Raw genomic sequence first — 20,033 nt, forward strand, 5'->3', positions numbered from 1 at the left:
ATCACATAAAGCGGGGAGCTAAGAAACAGAGAGTTCCCGTAGTCGAGCCGGGAAAGAATTAGGGTTTGAATAAGAATTCTTCTGGCTGTAAAAGGTAGAAGATTAAGGATCTTCCTGAGAGCTCTTAGGAAACCAAAACAAGTGGAGGAGACTTTGTTAGCTTGGAAATCCATAGTAAGTCGACGATCCAGCCAAAAGCCAAGACTGTTTACATGTGCTTTAGGAGGGGGGAGATTGTTAAATGTTTCTGAGAATGATGAAAGGGGAGAAGCAGGGGGGCCATTGCCTAGGACCATGACTTCCGACTTCCCATCTTTGAATTTAAGTTTAGATTTAATCATCCAGTCCCAATGTCCTTCATGCAACAAGACAGATTAGCAGCGGATGAGTCTCCAAGGCTGGAGAGGGACACCACTAATTGAGTGTCGTCAGCATAAGTAACCAAAGAGAGGTTGTAGGGAGCAATCACTTTGGCCAACAGGGATAAATAGACATTAAAAAGAGTTGGACTCAGGGAAGAGCCCTGGGGAACTCCACAAGTCAGTGGGAGGATTTTAGAGAAAACGGTACGATCCAGAACTTGAAAGGATCTACCTTTAAGAAAAGAGGAGAGCCAGGACAGGGCTGAGCCTCTTATCCCTATTTCTGAGAGTCTGCAGCAGAGAAGATTGTGATCCACTGTATCGAAAGCTGCGCTCAGGTCGAGTAAAATAATAGCCACATGAGTCCCTTGATCCAAAAGCTGGCGAGCCGACAGTTACCGTGAGAAGGGCCGAATCGGTGCTATGTTGAGCTCTAAAGCCCATTTGGGTGGGATGTAGGAACTCATGGCTCTCGAGATAGCAGGTTAGTTGAGAATTAACATGCTTCTCCAGGATCTTAGCCTCAATGGGAAGAAGGGCGATGGGTCTGTAGTTTTCTAATAAAGAAGGATTTAGTTTAGGCTTTTTTAAAAGTGGCTTAATAATAGCGTGTTTAAAAGACTGAGGAAGGGAACCAGAGGATAGAGAATGATTCAAAATTTTGGTAAGCGGAGGGACAATAATATCCGATACCCATAGGAGAACAGATGGAGGGGCAGGTTCCAAAGGAGAGCCAGATTTAATTTTAGACAGAAAGTTGGCAGTTATCGCATCAGTGAGAGGAGTAAAGGTGGTTAGTGAGATCCCTTCAGAAAGGGGATCCAGGAACTGACCATCTGGGGACTCCTGAGAAGAAAAGGGGAACCCAGAATATATGTTGGTAACTTTATCCTGAAAATGTAGTGCCAGTAGGTTACTGTGATTGATAGAGGCCTCTATAGTAGAGGCAGGCGTGGGAGTTGTGGTGAGTTCTTTAAAAATGTGAAACATTTCTTTCTGAGGACAAGAGGAGTTCTTTATTTTAGCACCATAATAAATGGACTGGGCGATTTTAATATTATGGTGGTATAATCTGATACATTGTCTATAGATATCTCTAGCAGAGAGACTGTAGTTTTTTCGCCATAACCTTTCTAACTTTTTGCAATTCTTCCTCAGTTCAAGAAGGGAAGGGGAAAACCAAGGTTTAGGCTTATGAGAAGATTTTTTTGCTCTAAGTTTGACAGGCAGAATGGCATCCAGGGAAGACGAAACCCATTTGTCAAATGAGTCTGCGGATTCTGGAGCGAGAGGATTGTTGGTCATAAGGAGGGCCCGGAGGGCATTACGCCACTCATCAGGGACCAACTTTGACCAGATACGTCCAGATGTTAAGGGACTGGGATGCAAATCCTGGACAACATCGTAGGGGAAAGTAAAAGATAGAAAGGAGTGATCAGTCCAAACTAGCGGCAAAGGGGGTGGAGCAATGAGGTCAGCAACATTACTAAAAATAAGGTCCAAGGTATGACCTTTAAGGTAAGTGGGGCCAGTTACGTGTTGGGTTAATTCAAGTGCAGAGAGAGAGGTTAATAACAGTTTAGCCGAGGGACAATCTACGTTATCAAGATGGATATTAAAATCTCCCAAGATAGTTAAATTGGAGAATTTACAAGTATGGCTGGCTGCAACCTCAGGTAGAGCATCCAGAAAGCAGGTACCAGATCCCGGAGGCCGGTAAAGCAAGATTCCAGAAAAAGTAGAGGTAGAGGACAGATATAGTGAGAACAGCAAGCTCTTACAGTCAGGGATATCAGAAGGTGAAATGGCACACTTAATGGTGGTTTTATGAATAATGCTATGCCCTCACCTCTAATGACGGGTCTGTCCAAATGTAGCTTAGAATATGTAGAAGGCAAAGAGTTACGGATATCCACTGTGGAATCATCGCCCAACCAAGTTTCAGTAAGAAACAGGGCATCGGGCAGGAGTTCTTCTACAAGAGTATAGATGTGTAGAGAGTGAGCTGGTAAGGAGCGGCAGTTAAGCAACAGCCTTCTGCCAGAATGAAAAAAGGGGGCATCAGGGAGCATAGATTGCAGGGCAGTCTATGAGCAGTTTGGGCATGGGAGGGGAGCGAGGGGCCCCGCAATACTATAGGAGGAAGGACATGGTTCAGTAGTTCTGAGTGCCTGTAGCTGCAGAGAAGTGTAGACTAACCTGTGGGAAGTGGAAAGGGCAGCACCTCTGGGCTCTGGGCACTTCAGGGCGCGGACAGGCGCAGACGGGCTTGCCTTTGCGCCAGCGGCACGGAGGGCGCCTGTCCGTCATTAAATACAGCCGTGCAAGGTGACCCAGCCGGCTCAAAGAACTGAGCAACTAGACCGCTCACAAAAATGGCGGTCTTAGGTGTCCCAGCCCGGAAGAGAGGAGAAACGGAGCAGCTGGTAGCCACTGAACACGGGCTCCGGCGCTCCGAAGAAAAATTCTTAATCCCAACACAGGGTTAAAAACTAAAAATTAGACAGGCTAACACAGGCAGCAGTAAGAAATTGTCATATAAAACATTAAAACATTAAATGGCCCAGCAGATAGTAAACATTGCGACGGGGCTGGCAATAGTGCACAATAAATACAAACATTTTACTTAAGGTGAGAATACATGTTTAAAAAGAGATTTAATGTACCATAATATACTTAAATTATTTAAATAATTAATTTACCATTGAGTTAATAGTGAAGTAGAATGTTTTATTCTGTTTTACATTGAAAATACATTTATAAAATTCATTTACATTAATATTTACCATCACAATATTTCACTATTTTTTAAGTTTAATAAACTTTTTGTAAATGTACCTATACTTAACCAAAGGGAGATCACCACCCTGGTGGTGGAGACTTAAACCTACACATGAAAAGCTACTAGCTTTTCAGGGGTACTGCACCCTGTGTTTCAGGAGAGGGGACCTGTAAGTCTACACTTTGAAGTAAATTTACACTTAACATGGTGAATAGCCAGAAGTAGTAAATTTACTACAAAGTGTAAGAGTAAATTTACACTTATAGCATTACTCATGTGTAAATTTACTTTTGTGAATGTATAGGCCCCACAGTGTTCCATACTATCAACTCCATATACAGCATCCACTGTTTTACAATGTCCAACCTTTCAATATCATCAGAACTGCTCCATAAAATGGACTCCATATATAAAGACTTCTGGATCAGGATGGTCACACAGTTAGAATATACCAATATAAGGTAAATGCACAGACTTCAATATCATGAAACCAATATACACAGGCTTTGCTTAAAAATATCTCTATTAGTAGCCTTTGTGATTTTTTAAGCCTCCCCTTTTATATCCATATACACCACCAAATACTGTATATAACAAAGCCCATATACACAGCCTTTTTGTGTCATCAAGCTAAATACAAAAACGTGTCTATTAATTAAGCCTGTATGCATTCACTGGAATCCATAACACTCATATACAAAGAATTGTATATTGTAAAGCATATATCAACAGATTTTCCATATAAATACATATGCACAGTTTTTTTTTCAAGACGTCTAAACGGAGCCCATGTTCAGGCTATGCATTTCATGAAGCCATTGTACAAAGCCTTTCTTAATAAAGTTCATGGGCACAGCCTTGGCATATCATGAAGCGTCTAAAGAAAGCTTTAAGTATAGAGAATGTTATATGCGTGGGACATCTAGAAACCTTTTTCTAAAAAGTTTATGTATATCATATGGCCTATATATCTTCATTGCATAGAATGAAGACATTATAGCAGCCACCTATATCACGACACCCATATGAAGAAGGTGATGTGCACAGCTTTCTCAATACACAGTATTGCCTATATCTTGAACTCTATATAAACAATCTTCACATATCATGATGTCAAGATGCATAGCCTCATATATCCTGAATTGTTTATACAGTAGTCTTTGCATATCATGATGCTCTTATGCGCAACCTTGTGTATCGAGAAGCCTCTTAAAACAGCCTTATTTATCATGAAGCCAGTATGCACAACATTGCATATTATGAATTCCATATCAATGTTGCTTCTACGTCATGATGAGCAGATGCATAACCTTATTTATTAATGTAGTCCTTTTATATGTATGCACTATTTTTATAGTGTGAACCTTGCTGAAAGGCAGAGGAGCACACACACCACTGAACAGAGTCAAAGGCATAGATAATCTGACGCTGAATCTAGGTCGTGGTACTAGCTTATGATAGGAGAAAATAGTGTTGTGGCCTTTGCATATGATGAAGCCCAAAATTATTTTCAGAAAATGGTGACTTCTTTCATGGTATTACTATGCCAGAATTCACAAATCTTGGAGTAATCATCAGTAAAACAAAAACAATAGAAACAAAAACAATAGAAAACACAAAGGTAAATATTAGGAATTATGGATTTAGTTACATGAAGGAAAAACTAAAAGAATGGAATAGTAAGGAAAAAATTTAATGATGGCATTTGGCAAACTCCCTTATTAATTTAGATAATGAAAGGAGGTTTATCAAGTACATTAATTACAAAACAAATAATGCTTTTCAAAATGAAGAAAAACCTGTGACAAAACTCAAAATTAATGCCCGGGCTTATTGAAAAAATATTAAAAAGGAGTACAACGTTAACTACTATGAGAAAAATAATTGGAGATTCACCCCAAGTTAATTACATGGAACACTCAAAATATATCTTTGGTGTAGCAATCCTGTTCAATCCATTCAAACCATTGGTCCACATTTCACTAGTTTGTCAATTGGTCACCAACACCATCAGCACAAGGTAGAATTCAGCCTCTTGATGTTAAAAGGCTGCGGGACAGTGTGTGAAGCTTACCTTTTAACAAAGAATGCAAGTTCCATATGCCATGATCCGATGAAGCTTCTAACCGCAGATTCCTTACCTGTGAATTCTCCCCAGGTGTCAGACTGGATCCGTAAGATTTTTGCCATGAGCAATATCCCTGTGCGCTGGTAGGTGGTGTGGATCAGCTCCATGTCTGCCATCAGCTTTCTCCATGCCAGGAATGACATTGCGTTACCTATATAGTTGCCACCCAGATGCATCAACATCAGTTCTTTTTTTCTGTGACAGCTAGCGTTGATCCAAGAGAAGAGCTACTCCTCAGTAATTTTTTTACTTAATTTTTTTGACTTTATGTTGAATATGTTTGAGGTTTACCTGCTGGTGTATCAAGGATGTCATCACGCAAGATGGGTTTTAAGCCCTGCGGATCCTGTCACCGGGCAATGTTGGTGATGGATCCGTACCTTGTCTGTTTGTGGAGTTTAAAGCGCAACAATGACCCGAAGTCATGCTCTGAGTGCCAGGCCATGCATCTAAAGGCTTTGAGGACCGGTTCCTAAAACTGATGGCAGCCCAGCAGTTCTGTGCAGTTTGTGGTCCCGGTCAAGAGGAAGGTCCGAAGACTGGTTGCAGAGTCCAAAGTCATCGTCGTCCCACTCGAGACGATCGGGTAAGTCCAGGCCAAGAAGTAAAGCAAGAAGTCGAAGAGGTCTTTGACTTCTTCTCGTCCTTTGGTCGATGAGATGAGGGAGCGGTGGCATTCTAGGCCTTGTTCTTTCGAACCTGCACCTGGGCTGACTCTGTGCCTCCCTGACTTTCTGGGAGCCAGAGTGACCTGTGCCCAACTGAAAGAGTTCTATGACGCCATGCATCTCATTTTTTGGCCAGCCCAACCCCGTCAGCGTGCCTTCAGGCCCTACAGAGTCAGAGGGGGCCCATCTGGTTCTGCGCCAGCAGCTTCGGTCTCAAATCCAATGGGCCCCAAAGAATCGGTTGTTCCATCTCAACGTTCCCCGTTGCGGTCCCAAAGGCAACACCCCGCGTCATCCCCAGTATCATCCCGGACTCCAACACAGAACTGGATGGGCATCACTTGACGCCAGCAAGAGGTTTGCCTCCTATATCGGAGCCTGAGCCCTGTTCTGTTGGGCTAGGCCTCAGGGAAGCCTTGAAGGGGTCACTGGACCCTTCAGAATACCAGCCCTATGTGGAGGAAATGGACTCTCGTGAGGATTTGGTCGAGGCCAGTGGACTGGGCACATCTCCAGATCCTGGTATGCTTTCTAGCGTGGCTATGGACAAGGGAGTTTCTTATGCAATGGTGGTGAGGAGGGCGGCTAAGGTCATGGGTCTTCAGGTACCTCTATTAATCAGACTACCCTCAGACTAATCTAATGACAGAGGTGATGCAACCGGGAGTTACCACATCCGAACACCTATTCCGTGCAATGATGCCCTCACGGACGTCCTCTTGGGTACCTGGTCCAAGTCCAGCGCACGGTCTTCTTTGAATAGGAGAATTGCCCGTCACCATCTCCCCACACCTGGGGACCCAACCTTCCTCACACAACACCCCACCCCGAGAGCTTGGTGGTTAAAGCCTCAACTTCCCTCTGTGTGTTCCCTGCAGCTCCCCTGGATAGGGAATCCAAGAAGCTGGGCTCATTTGGGAAGAATATGTTTTCTTCCGCTAGCATGGCATTGTGGTCTTTGAACACCACATACATATTTTTCTTCCCACACTCTGTGAGACACGGTTTCACAAGTGCGGCCACAGGACCCGGAGGAGGCCCAGGCTGTACTCTTCCAGGCTGTTGCAGGTGTGAGAGACACAGCAAAGTTCACAATTCACTTGGGGCTTGGCACAAACAACGAGCTAGGAAGAGCGGTTTCCATGACAGTGGCCATGAGGCGCCATGTCTGGTTGAGGATGTCTGGCTTTTCGCAAGATATCCAAGTTTCCCTTATAGACATACCCTTCAATGGCACCCATCTCTTAGGGGACAAGGCAGATGGGTACTAGAGTGCATCAAGGACTCTCAGGCTACAACCCAGTTCTTGGGCCTTGTGACAGCCCCTGAGCCACCAATCTGACAATCTCTCCTTTCATGGCTATGGAGGGGGCTTTCAACTGTGCCAATTCCTGCCCAGCCACCTTGCCGTGCATGCTACCCAGCCTCTTCATGGATGAGGGTGCGGTACCCACTGACCTTGCCTGCTGCCCCCCACCTGCAGGACCTTCTAAACCCTTCTAGTCTGATGCTTTGCCAACATGGGCACCGGGTTGGTGGCAGGATTCGCCTTAACCTGCCCCACTGGCACTTCATAACATTGGATAGGTGGGTTTTGCAGATTGTCCCAAGAGGCCATTTCCTCCCTTTGAGACTAACCCTCCCTCCATGCCACCATCTCCTGACTGGATGACAGAGGATCATCCGTCCCTTCTTAATGAGGTAGTCGTGGCCCTCTCTTGGCCAAGGGAGCCATAGAGAGGGTTCCTTTGCCAGAAATAGGATAACTGCTACTTTCCGGTTCCCAAAAATAACAAGGGTCATCACCCTATTTTAGACCTACGAGCCCTCACTCTCACATTGACTCAGGTCTTGTCTGCCCTGGACCCAGGAGACTGGTTGGTAGCATTGTAGTAGCAGGATGCTTATTTCCACATGCTCATCCTGGCTGCCCACAGATGTTACTTGCGGTTCACGTAGGCCACAAGCACTTTCAGTTCACTGTGCCTCCCTTAGGCCTTAACAGTGCACTTTGGGTGTTCACTAAGGTGATGGTGGTGGTTGCAGCTCTTCTGCAGAGATCAGGGGTGTCAATCTTCCCCTGTCTCGACATCTGGCTTTTGAAGGCGGGCTTGCCACAGGCTGTCATCTTCCACCTTCCGACTATGTGAACCTCCTACATTTGCTAGGGTTCACTATAAATGTGCCGAAGTCACACCTGACTCCCTCTCAGATGCTCCCTTTCATCTGAGCTGTTCTAGACACGGTGACATTTCAGGCTTATCCTCACGACCATTGAATCCAGGATATTCAGGCTATAATACTGTCTCTATCCTCGATTTCAAAGAGTCTGACTCTGAGGCTGTTGGGACTCGTGGCCTCCTGCACCCTGCTGGTGACACATGCCAGATGGCATATGCAGGCTATGCAGTAGCACCTGAAATTCCAGTGGGTGCAGCATCAGAGGAACGTCTCTGACATGGTCCAGATCTCAGAGGCAACTGCGAAAGATCTACAGCAGTGGTTAAAAAAACGTTATTGGGTCAGAGGCAAATCTCACAGATGTGTCCCTCTTGGGATGGGAACGGCCATCTGGGTGAGGTGGAGATCAAAGTGCTCGAGTGAAATTCAGGCCTCCTATAAGCCTTTCCACCCATACCACTCCTGCCCAGACTTCTCAAGAAGATCAGTAATGACCGGGCCCAAGTAATCCTTGTGGCTCCACACTGGGCACAGAGAGTCTGGTATCCAGAGCTATTGGGCATGTCCATCGATACTCGGAACAGACTGCCTCTCCGGGAAGATCTTCTATCGCATCAGCAGGGGAAGGATCTTCACCCAAACCTGTTCACTCTCCACCGTCTTGTGTGGAGATTGAGCAGCAGCAGTTGACAGCTTTTGAGCTGCCTCCTGAAGTCTGTAATGTCATCTTGGCAGCCAGGCATCCCTCCCCCGAAAACAGTATATGCCTGTCATTGGAAGAAATTGTTGACATGGTGCACAGACAAGTCTGTTGATCCCTTTTCTGCCCCTCTCTCTGAGGTTTTACTTTTCATTCTTTCCCTTGCCCATCAGAGCTATTTATCTGCCTTTTCTGCTTTTTTTACGTGATTGCCTGTTCAACCATCCTTGTTTAAGTCTCCTATTGCATATAGGTTTCTCAAAGGTCTTACTCATCTATTCCCTCCTTCCTCATTCATTATGCTCTAGTGGGATCTTAATTTGGTTCTGACCTTTTTGAAGTGTTCTCCTTTCGAGCCCCTCCACAATTGTCCCCGCAGTCTTCTCACTTTGAAAAAAACCTTCCATGTAGCAATTACATGTGCCCGCAGAGTGAGTGAGCAGCAGGTCTGTTGTGTATGTTCTCATTATGGTAATGAGGCTACTGGATTTGGGAGACAGGATCACATGGACTATGGATACTGAGTATAATTCCACACCGCATGACGCCTGTCGGCCTAATCCGGGTTCTCCGGGTTCTCCGGCTAACTAGCAGCGCCTCATCTCTGGCTGAGATGATTGTGTCAACTGGGCGTATGGCAGGAAGACTCCTCACGGGACTCGTGGTCGACCAGATCCCATCCGTTTCTCTCAGTTACCAAAAAGTCTCATACAGGCAAAGACAACAGGGGCAGAATATAGTTTAATGAGGATTTATTGGAGTAACTGCATCTTAGATAAAAAGGCATGTATTGCAATAAGTAGGATGATAAAACACAATAAAAGCAAACAGGTGACTAGCAGAGTAAAACACAAGAGTAGTCCTACCATACTGTCACTAGAAGTGACAGATATATTTCTCATATCTAAACTATGTCTGAGCACAGCGTAGTAAGCGTAATCTGCCCTTTGGGTTTTCCCCCTGGGGGTACACCATCCCTCATACCTGGAGGAAGAAGCCTGTAGTCTATAGAGACACCATCCCCATGTGGATCAGGTGGTCCAGCCATCCAAGCAAGTAGCTGCAGCGAAGCAATCAGCAATCAGCATGCAGTTGTGGTTATCTGGCTGGAATCTCCCATTAACATGTCTGGGACAAAGTGGTGTTTTTATAATAAAACAGCTGACATTCTAAGAAATGTTCCCCACTTATGAGTGTGTGTTTTCTGTGAATGTTGGAGACACAGCATTCAACGTTTGCCGGCAACCCTATCTAACTGTAGCCCTGGAGAAAGCACAGAGTGAAATAAATGTCCTACTATGAACATAATGCTTTCCTAGACGAAAATACAATGAGATAAAGAAAATAAAACAGCACCACAAATATTGCTATCGCTAGAAAAAATAAAGCAATGCTGAATAAAATGTAACAGGGTTAAAGTGCACAGCGGCAGGCCCAGTTAGCATAAAACAACATCTATAAAACATGGCTAAAATAGCTACACAACAGGTCTTGTCATCCCTCTCTTTATCCTGACGAAATGGTGCTTTGCACAAGGGCCTCTTTTCTGTCAAAAGTGGTCATGCCTTTTCATGTGGGCCAATCAATCACCCTGCTTACTTTTTACGCATCCCCATATCTTTCTAAGGAAGAGGAGAGACTCCGCCGCCTGGAGCCATAAAGAGTTTTGGCATTCTACCTTGATCGTTCCCATACGTTCCAGGTGGACAACCAACTCTTTGTGGTGGATGTAGGAGTGAAGAAAGGTCAGGCAGTGCAGAAGCGAACCATATTTCAATGTGTCATACTCCGCATCAAGATTTACTGCGCACGGGCCAAAAAGCAATCTCCATAACCCTTGCGGGCTTATTCCACCAGAGCTAAAGCTGCGACCACCACTATAGCATGCAGAGTTCCGGTCTTGGACTTCTGCAAGGCAGCAATGTAGGCAGCGCTGCACACATTTACCAAACACTGCTGCCTGTACAGTCAGGTTTAAAGGGATGAGAACTTTGCATGTTTGGTCATGCAGGACTTTCTCATTTGAAATTGGTTCGCAGACCCACTCCAGGGATGGTATTGCTTGGGTATCTATTCACAGGTAAGAAATCTGCAGCTAGAAGTCTCTATCAGATTGTGAAGTTACCTACATTTGGTAACACCTTATCTAGTAGAGACAATGGGCCTCATTACAAGTTTGGCGGTCCGTGGACCACCATGGTAGCAGTGGCGGTCCGACCACTGCAACTTTGGCGGTAGGACCGCCTGATTATGAGTTTGGTGGTTGGACTACCAGTAGACCGCCAGGCGACTGCCAGCACCGCCAAAGTCACTGCGGCAGGGACCTCGGTGGCCAATATTGGAGAACCCCGGCATTGGGACTGCTACAGCCATTACAACCTGCAGGAATGCCAAGCTTTCAAAGGCGATCCCACCGCCATGGAAAGCCTGGTGGTCAGGCAGGTAAGGTGCCCAAAATGGGAGGCCCCAGGGAAATATGGCCCATGGAGAGCGAAGCAAGAGCCCATGTGAGCCCCACAATAAATTTGAGGTTTGGGGGCACACTGTGTCCCATGCACGATGTAGTGCATGGAAATGGTCCTCCTGTTGTGCCAAACATGGCTGGCAGCAGCTCCATTATACCCCTGCCTCCCCTGCCAGTCATGCCATCCCTGTGGGGAACTCGTAATCCTTTGGTCTTGGGACTGTTGGCCTGGCGCCATTTGAAAGATAGCCACCATGGCGATCCAGCGGTCTGACCACCAAACTCGTAATGAGGCCCTCTGTTTAGATGCAGATCCTTTTCTGACTCACCCATCCTTACCACTCCGCGAATTGATTTCTAGGGGTAGGGACTTCCATTTCAGAGCCCTAGTATTGACACACTAGTGGTCAGTGTTCTTCATGGCTCCACACTTCTGTTGTGGAAAGCTGTGAAAAGAAACAGTGCAGTGTCCAGGGCAAAGAGTCCCGCTGCTGTCCTCTTCGGATGACACTCTTTTTGGTTGACAAAAGTACATTGAAAGGGGAGCGAAGGGGGGACAACACTTTTCTCCACAGCTAAGAATACAAATATTGGGTCTCATAATTACCTTCAATGTATTATGGTGTCCTTTGTAATCAAGAAATATGGTACAGTAATTGTCCAATGCATTTTCAAGGTTTACCTGTAAATTTAAGTGTGTTTTTTACAGGCTAACGTTAAAAGAATAGACACGGAGTACATATTTGGCTTCCCCAGACCAGTAAGGTTATTAGTGAAGCTGAGGGACGTATTTTGATATGTTTCTTGGTGAAATTTGCATACTTACAGCTTCAGTTCAGGATAGAGTTCGGGATAAATCTCTTAAACATTCTGTAGAGTAGGAGCTGGAGTCAGTATTGTTGTGTTGCATCTGTTGTAATGGAGAATGTATTTTCTGCCACACATCGCACTGTATGATTTGTAAAAAATTTGTATACACGTTTTGGTTTGTTATTAGAATGTTGGGGCATTTATGATTTGTTTATTGTCGAATTTGTCTGCGAGAATGTGTCAATCTATTTTCCTTTACCACTGTGTTCAGTGTAAACAAATTGAGAAAAAGACAGTGGTGGGTGGAATACTTGAATTAATCCTAGCCATTGGTAATAACTCAGGACAACATCCCAGCCCATCTTTTTTTTTGTCCCACCCTTGACAGGAACTAGCCATATGCGAATCTGCCTTGATTTTGTTCCGATAGAAAACGTCCAGCCCGAGCTGCCTCATTTTTAATGCCTATATAGGAAGAATATAGGCTGGAGCTGGTTCGGGGGTGTTTGTATACCCAACAAGAAGAGGACCTGGCCTGTCAGTTGGGGCTAGACTGTTCCTATTAGAGCAGGACTAAAACTGATTTGCATATGGCTGGTCTCTATCTAGAACTCCATACTGTGGAATGTGGCCCAAGTGACTGAGATTAATTTAAGCATTCCTTCCATCATTTTTTTTTTGCAGCAGTACATGCTCCAAGTGCAATTGATATGCTGAGACCTTAGTCACGTGCTCACTGTGCCACAGGACTCGTGCTATCCTTCACTGATGGGACATAAATAGGCTGAAACCAGTTTGGCATAGTGGGAGAAAAACAATGCTCTGGAATGTGACCAGGAGCTCATCACCAGTGGCTGGAATTAATTCAAGCTTTTATTCTATCACTTTGTTGTTTGTTGCAGTGTAGACATATATCACAACTTGTTAAAATGTGGACACCACCTCTCCTTTTTTGTATCGTGATATGCCTGCAACTTTTGAACTGGGTATTCTGAGTATATGAGTGAAAGTGTAGTACAGAGAAAAACAAATGGTGCAATTTTTAAAAGAACTAATGTCTATTTAATTACAGATGTTACTGTGTGGTTAATACTACCTTTCTGTTTCTTCAGCTCGGCCCTTTAGATAACAGCATCATCCTGAAAGGGTCCAAGGTATGAATCTTACAGATTGTACAACGAAGTCTGCATTTCCTTTTTAAAATGAGGGCATCTCCATAGGCCCCGCCCCTGGACAGCTGCAGTGAGTGACCACCAGCGTTCCCACCAAGAGGTCATGGAAACACATTAAAGGGAACTCCTCTGCCTGATGTTCAGAAAGGGCCAGAACACATACAAACGAAGGGAATTGATGTGTGCCTGTCAATGCTATGAAACCCAGGCGCACAACACAATTACCCTCCCCAGCTTGGAGTTCTATGATAAAATGTTGAGTATAGACAACTTCAGAAGGTGGGGACAGAGAAATAGAGAGCCAGCGTAGAACTACGCAGTAAGACCCTGACCTTGGTTATTCTCCACAGAAGTGGACATTACTGCCAGGCATAGGGCCCAGGTCTCCACTACCAGCAGACAGTACCACAGGCGTGTACGTAATACATGCAGCCTCAAGCAGAAGGTAAGTGTTTACCTGGCTGTCGAAGACTAAGAGTTGTTAGCAGTGCAGAGTTTCTTTGTCAGCAAACAACAAGAAGCCCCGTAACACAAACACTCCATAAATATATTGAACCCTTGACATCAGACACCTTCCGCTTATGCATGGCCCACCTGATCCAGAAGGTGAACTGAGTTACCCCTTGCTATGTACCTGGCTTCATACAACCAGAGTGCGGAATCAGTTTCTGTCTCCTGAATGTGCCCATCCTCCCCTGTAAATACCCAGGGTTCTTAGCTTCTTTCACCTTTCTCTCAAGATTCATTTCTCCGACTTGAGTTATGTTTTTTTATTCGAACAAACAGTCAGTGATGTTCCTGAGACAGGCTACGTAGGCTGCATTACTCTGCATTGTATGTAGTAAAACATCCCTTGCATGAGTAGAAAAGGTCTGCACTGACGCAAGAATGGTTGAAACCCATTTTGCACCATGTCTGATGCTCTCAGAGTACATAATGGAGTAAAAAGATTTTACTCCAGTCCATGCCACATACTTTTTAGGCAGGATTAGAAGGGATAATTGAAATTTGCACTGCGTCTAGCAACCTAATAAATAATAAATAAACCTGTCTATTTGACCTCTGTTATATTGTTTGATTACCACATTTATAGTGAACTGAAATCTAATTTCTTCATTTCATATTAGGTAAACGGCATACATGTGACTTCCATATCCTACATGTATATGTCGAGGTGTAAAACAGTGTGTAGTGTTGTCTGTTTTAAGCTGTTAGCAAAAACAGTGTAATCTACATGCAATTCCCAACTAGCAAAAAAACGGAGCAAAATAGGTTACCTTTAATATTCTCCAGTGTCAAACTTTCCAAAATATGTGCACACTTGGATTCAAATTTGTCTCAATTTCGTCTAAATCCAAGGTGTCCAACTCAGAACGAGAGTATGGTGGCCAGGACCATGCAAGATTTTAAAAATTTACATGTAAGATGCACTTGCACACAATTAACCAAAATGGAAATCCCTCAATAGGAATCCTGAAAACATGGCAAGAATCCACCCCTCCCCGTCCCACATTGGGTTCACTGACACAATATTGTGGTAAAAAATATAATTTACAAAAGTATTGTGTCAAAAATATTGTTCAACACAACATCGTGCTCCCATACTATAAAAGATATATACCAAAATATCGGGAAAAAAAATATGATTAGCACTAATATCGCCCAAGAATAAACAAAAATAGTAGTTTTATGATATTAATTGAGTATAAGTTAGTAAACGTTAAATATTTTAATATATAAATGTAATATAATGTAAATGAAATACACTTCTGTTATTTATAATAATATGTATTAACATACACTTACATAAACACAAACACATACATGTGTTTATATAAATGTTTATATGTAACATAATACAAATATTTATATTACATTACTTTTTAAATAATTTAAATTAATTGTTATGAATATATATATATATATACTGTATATACATATACCTATATACTCATAGTAAAAAATTTAAAATATAAAAAAATATATAATTCAAAATAAATATTTTTTTAATATTCAGTCTACACTATGTATAAATATATGTATGGTTTTATTGTTGAGAAAAGTTGCAGCTGCCATTTTGTTTATCGGCTCTGTGAGGAAGAATAACAATGAAAAGTGAGATAAAGGGTCAGCAGAGAAGTATCCTGACCCAATAGGACAGAAGGGGGAGACCCTGAGGTACCCCCATCAGCAACAAATTGCCCAATATTTTTACGAGGTGATTTGCGGATCTGCCGCAGGGCTCAGCACGACCCCCCCTGTGTAAATCTGTGACAGAACCACAAATCGAGAGTGGATCCACAAATCCAGAGCAGATCCATGAATCCAGAGCCTGATGGGAAGAAAATTGCACACACACACACACTCAACCAATCCTGCATGGGGTTGGTAGCACATGGGGGGGTTGGGTGCAGGGCCTGCCCGCAGGCTGGGCCCTCTGCACACTCCGTTCCGGGCACAGTTAAAGGCCATGCATGGCGTGGGGTTGGCAGGACGTAAGGGTTTGGCAGTATGTGGGGTGCATGGCGTGGGGTGGTAGGACGTAGGGGTTTGGCAGTATGTGGGGTGTTGGATGGAGGGCCTAACCTGGCTATATGCCAGACCCTGCACCCAGCCCCCACTACGCACGACCAAAGGCCATGCATGGAGTGGGGTTGGAGGGACGGGGGTTGAGTACAGAGCCTGGCTGAGGCCTCGCCCTGCGGCAAAGCCCCCTCTGCATCAAAAAAAAAAAGAATTAACTGAAAAAAACAAAGATTAAAGGGACGTTATAGTTATGAATTAGCATTAAAAAACTACAGAAATTCATTGAAAAAATACGAAGGTTACAGGGACATTATAGTTAGGTTCTGAATCTACACGCACAACACCACAGAAATTCAGCTGTTATAGTTAGAGCTATGTCAGGTAACTGTAACTCGTGTCCTAAGGTAACTATATGCACAGTTTTCTCATCAATAATTTTACTGCATGTATTGCAGTAATATTATCAATGATGTCATTGAAAATGTTATGAGTGATGTGATATATGGGGTAATTAACAGTGCATGGCAAGGGCGCGAGTTATAGTTACCTTAGGGCACAAGTTTTAGGTCCCTGACATAACTCTAATTATAACAGCTGAATTTGTATGTCTTGTGCGAGTAAATTCAGAACTTAACTATAACGTCCCTGTAACCATTGGCGTTTTTTCAGTGAATATGTATATACATGCACGATAAAACCATGGAAATATAAACAATTCAATAAGAAAAATATATTAATTGATGTAGACAATAAAATACAATATAAATATTTAAAACTCCAAAAAAACACATTTACTGACAATATTATAAAAATTCTAATACATTTAAGTATAAAACAATATAAAATATAGAAATATAATAGTATAAAAATGATTTGACCAATATTATGAAAATTATTTATGCCCACTCTAGTTTATGCAATGGTAGGGAAAGTATTGGACTTCTGAGAAGTTAGATTTAGTATTCAAACTCCAGTCAGTGCTACAGTAGGGAAAGCTTTGGACTTCACAGGGATAAAATTGAGTATTCCCACTCCAATCTGTGCAACAGTAGGGAAAGCGTTGGATTTTGGATGAGTGAAATTTATTATTCCTACTCCAAACAGCGTAACAGTAGGAAAAGTGTTCAAAGGGGGTAGTTTTACTATTCCTACTGCAGTCTAAGCAAGAGCAGGGAGAGTACTTAACTTCAAACAAATTACAAATTTGAGTAACCCCATAAATGTAGAAAAAATGCACTTTTAATACAAAAAATTATAATTAACTTACAATACATATATGTACATCTATATAGTATAAACCTAGAAACAATTAATCAATTTATATAAGTACTATTCAATAATTAGCAATCAATAAATCATTAATATTCAATTATTAATTAATTAACTATGCATCCTATACCCCTGCAAGCCTATAGCCTGCACCTAAAACAGAACTAAAAAAATAAGTTTTCTATATTTTTCCATATTTAAAATCCATTACATAATTAACAATTAATTGTTAATTATTAATTAATGTACTTCCTGCCTATACCCCTACAAACCTGAGGCCGCAAATAACATATAACAAAAATAAATCAGCATTACATAATTTACATAATAAATATAAATGATATCGTTAATAAAAATTTGTTAAATCATTCATAATTAATTATTACTTCCCACCTAGCCCCCTACAAACCCAACAACCTGCTACTACAGTATAAATTACTAATAAAAGTTAAATGAAACATTATAAATCACTTCAATTTACATGCTATATTTAAAAAAATTAATAGTATTTACATAAGCAATGGTATCACCTAAAATAATATATCAACTAAAACACATTAAAATAATTTTAAAATGATATTTTTAACCACTAAGATATTTGAAACATTGAGATTATATAAAAAATATTACTTCAAAAAGTGATATTCTTGTCAACGATATTCTTGCATCATGATATTTCTGTAACTTTATTTTTTATTTATGATATTTCTGTCTCCATATATTTACAACTCAATATTTTGTCTGAGCAACTCTACGTTGGACATCCCTGGTCTAAACTATTAGCCTTTGGCCAGCAGCATGAGCCAATGGTAACTTGCAATCCAATACAAGCATTGAAATAACCCTGTTTCATTCTAGGGTGACCCAGGCCAGAGGGGAGAGCGCGGACTGGCAGGAGAAAGGGGCATGAAAGGAGAACAGGGTATTCAAGGGTCTCCTGGTCCAAGGGTGAGTGTTTCAATTATGCTTTTTTGTGCCTGTGTATTGTGTTTTGTGCTCTCTATCACCTTTGCTACATGGCAAGCACAGGCAACAAGGAGACTTCTAGTTGATAGGGTCCTTGTCGTATATGCTTACCATGCACTGTCCTTCTAAAGATTCCCTCTCTTTCAATGCCAATTGCTGAGTGCAACTCGCCATGCAAATAAAGAGATCCAGAAGGACCTAGGAAAGATTCCTCCCTTGGTCCACAACTGAACCTTTTGACACAGGATTTCCACTCTGCCTCAAAATATCCATCTTGACCCAGACTTAGCCCTCTGCCTCTGAACCCCTTTCCTCCCTTGCTGGCACAGGATGCTTATTGTAACTCAAAATGGCCATCTGGGCAGAGATTCTGCATTTTGCAGCTAGTCAGCCCAGTGGAAAACGTGCAGCAGCATTGTACTCGGCTCCTCATGGAGCCGAGTCCAATGCCGTTGCCGGGGAGGCTGGCCAGCACCCTCGGAATGCACATTCTGACAGCACTGGGGACCCGTGCACTGCCCACGACAATGTTGTGAGCACTACAGGGGCCACCCTGTGGCTCCCAGCACTTGTTCTCTGACAGCCTTTTCATGGCGGTTGAACTGCCATGAAAAGGCTGGCAGAGAGCATGGTTGTAATCAGCAGGGATGCGCTGACTTCGGCGGTGCCCTGGCTGATCACAACCAAGCACGGTCCATCCACCAGGGTCGTAATGAGGCAGTCGGACTGCCACAGCAACGGCGGTCCAACTGCCACCGCGAGTATGGAGGTCTTGAGACCACCAGACTCATAATCAGGCCCATAATTTCCAAATTACAGATATGGTAAAAGAATCCCGGTTTTCTGATTTCTTTAGCTTGTTGCTGTGGCAAACCGTGATTACCTAGTTGGACAATATGCTCAATTAGAAACATAATCAATACTAAAGGCCACAAGTGCATGGATTACTTCAGTCACTTTTCTTAAACCGTGTTCTGAGGAAACTTTAAAAGCAAGCGTTGGCAAAGCCAAAAGGTCTGGCTTTGATGAGAAAAAGTATTTAAAAAAAAAATTGTACATGCATCTGTGTTGACAAATTAAGGCCACAGCTATTGGTTTTGTCATTACTTGTTTATCAGTGTCTTGAAAATGCTTCAGTAGGCAAATCGTGATTTCGAAACTACATAATTAAAAAAGCCAGCTGTAATGAACAAAACCCAAAACAATGACCGTTTCTGTGTAGCTGTATGTATGAATTGGAAGCGTGATGAATCTTTGTGCTCCCTCATGCACTGTAATGCAGGCAAGCTATACTAGGTGCAATGTTACGCCTAACAGCCAAGAGAATGAGGTGAAAAAAAATATTCTTTTGGGCGGATTCAAAGCCCAAGCTATGTATATTTGTAAAGAATTGATAACAATAGGTTTTCTGACAGTTGTGCTGTTAGGCCAAAACAAGAAATGTTTTTTCCAGTGCATCAGTCGTATAAAGCACACTATCCCATTGCCACTCCAATATCCTTCCAGGTGCCACACAGTCATCCCATGCACATTGTATCGCTGTTTTTAATCAGTCTTCTGGTTCTCATTGACATCATGGCTCAGCAGCTGATAATGTTGTCTTTGCCACTGTTTAAACAGAGTGAGAGACTCCAAAATAGGCAGTGCATAATTTGTAAAAGAACAAGTGCTGGTGCCCAAAAATCTGTTCAGAAATCTGTGGTCTTTGTCACCGGATGTTGGAGTGCTGAATACAAGGACTGCATAACCATGATTTCACCTCAAGTCTCTTTCATCCATTCCAGACACTTCCTGCCCCTTTATGTCACCCTTGCAGGTTATGTTTCATCCCCGCTTTCTCTCTTTGTCACTGTTGTTTCTGTCTTTCTGTTCCTCCTTCTTTTCTTCTTTTTTGTGATGTTCTGTCTTCTGCTCTGCGTCAAAGTCTGTTGATGAAAAATAAGTGCGGGTCCCCAAAAATGAGTGCTGGTGAACCCCCATACAAGCGCAAGCTCCAACTAAGTAC

General features: G+C 42.8%; 1 protein-coding gene across 1 annotated transcript in view; it reads left to right on the top strand.

Annotated features, from left to right (window-relative positions):
* LOC138288093 (collagen alpha-1(VII) chain-like) overlaps nt 1-20,033 on the top strand; it is a 963,348-nt gene that overhangs the window by 467,522 nt on the left and 475,793 nt on the right. Inside the window, exons 55-56 of the mRNA XM_069229319.1 lie at nt 13,208-13,249; nt 17,921-18,010. Coding sequence (XP_069085420.1) covers nt 13,208-13,249; nt 17,921-18,010 — 132 coding nt within the window. The remainder of the gene's footprint in view (nt 1-13,207; nt 13,250-17,920; nt 18,011-20,033) is intronic.

The sequence above is a fragment of the Pleurodeles waltl genome, chromosome 4_1 (assembly GCF_031143425.1).
Source record: "Pleurodeles waltl isolate 20211129_DDA chromosome 4_1, aPleWal1.hap1.20221129, whole genome shotgun sequence".
In the NCBI taxonomy this organism is placed as follows: Eukaryota; Metazoa; Chordata; class Amphibia; order Caudata; family Salamandridae; genus Pleurodeles; species Pleurodeles waltl.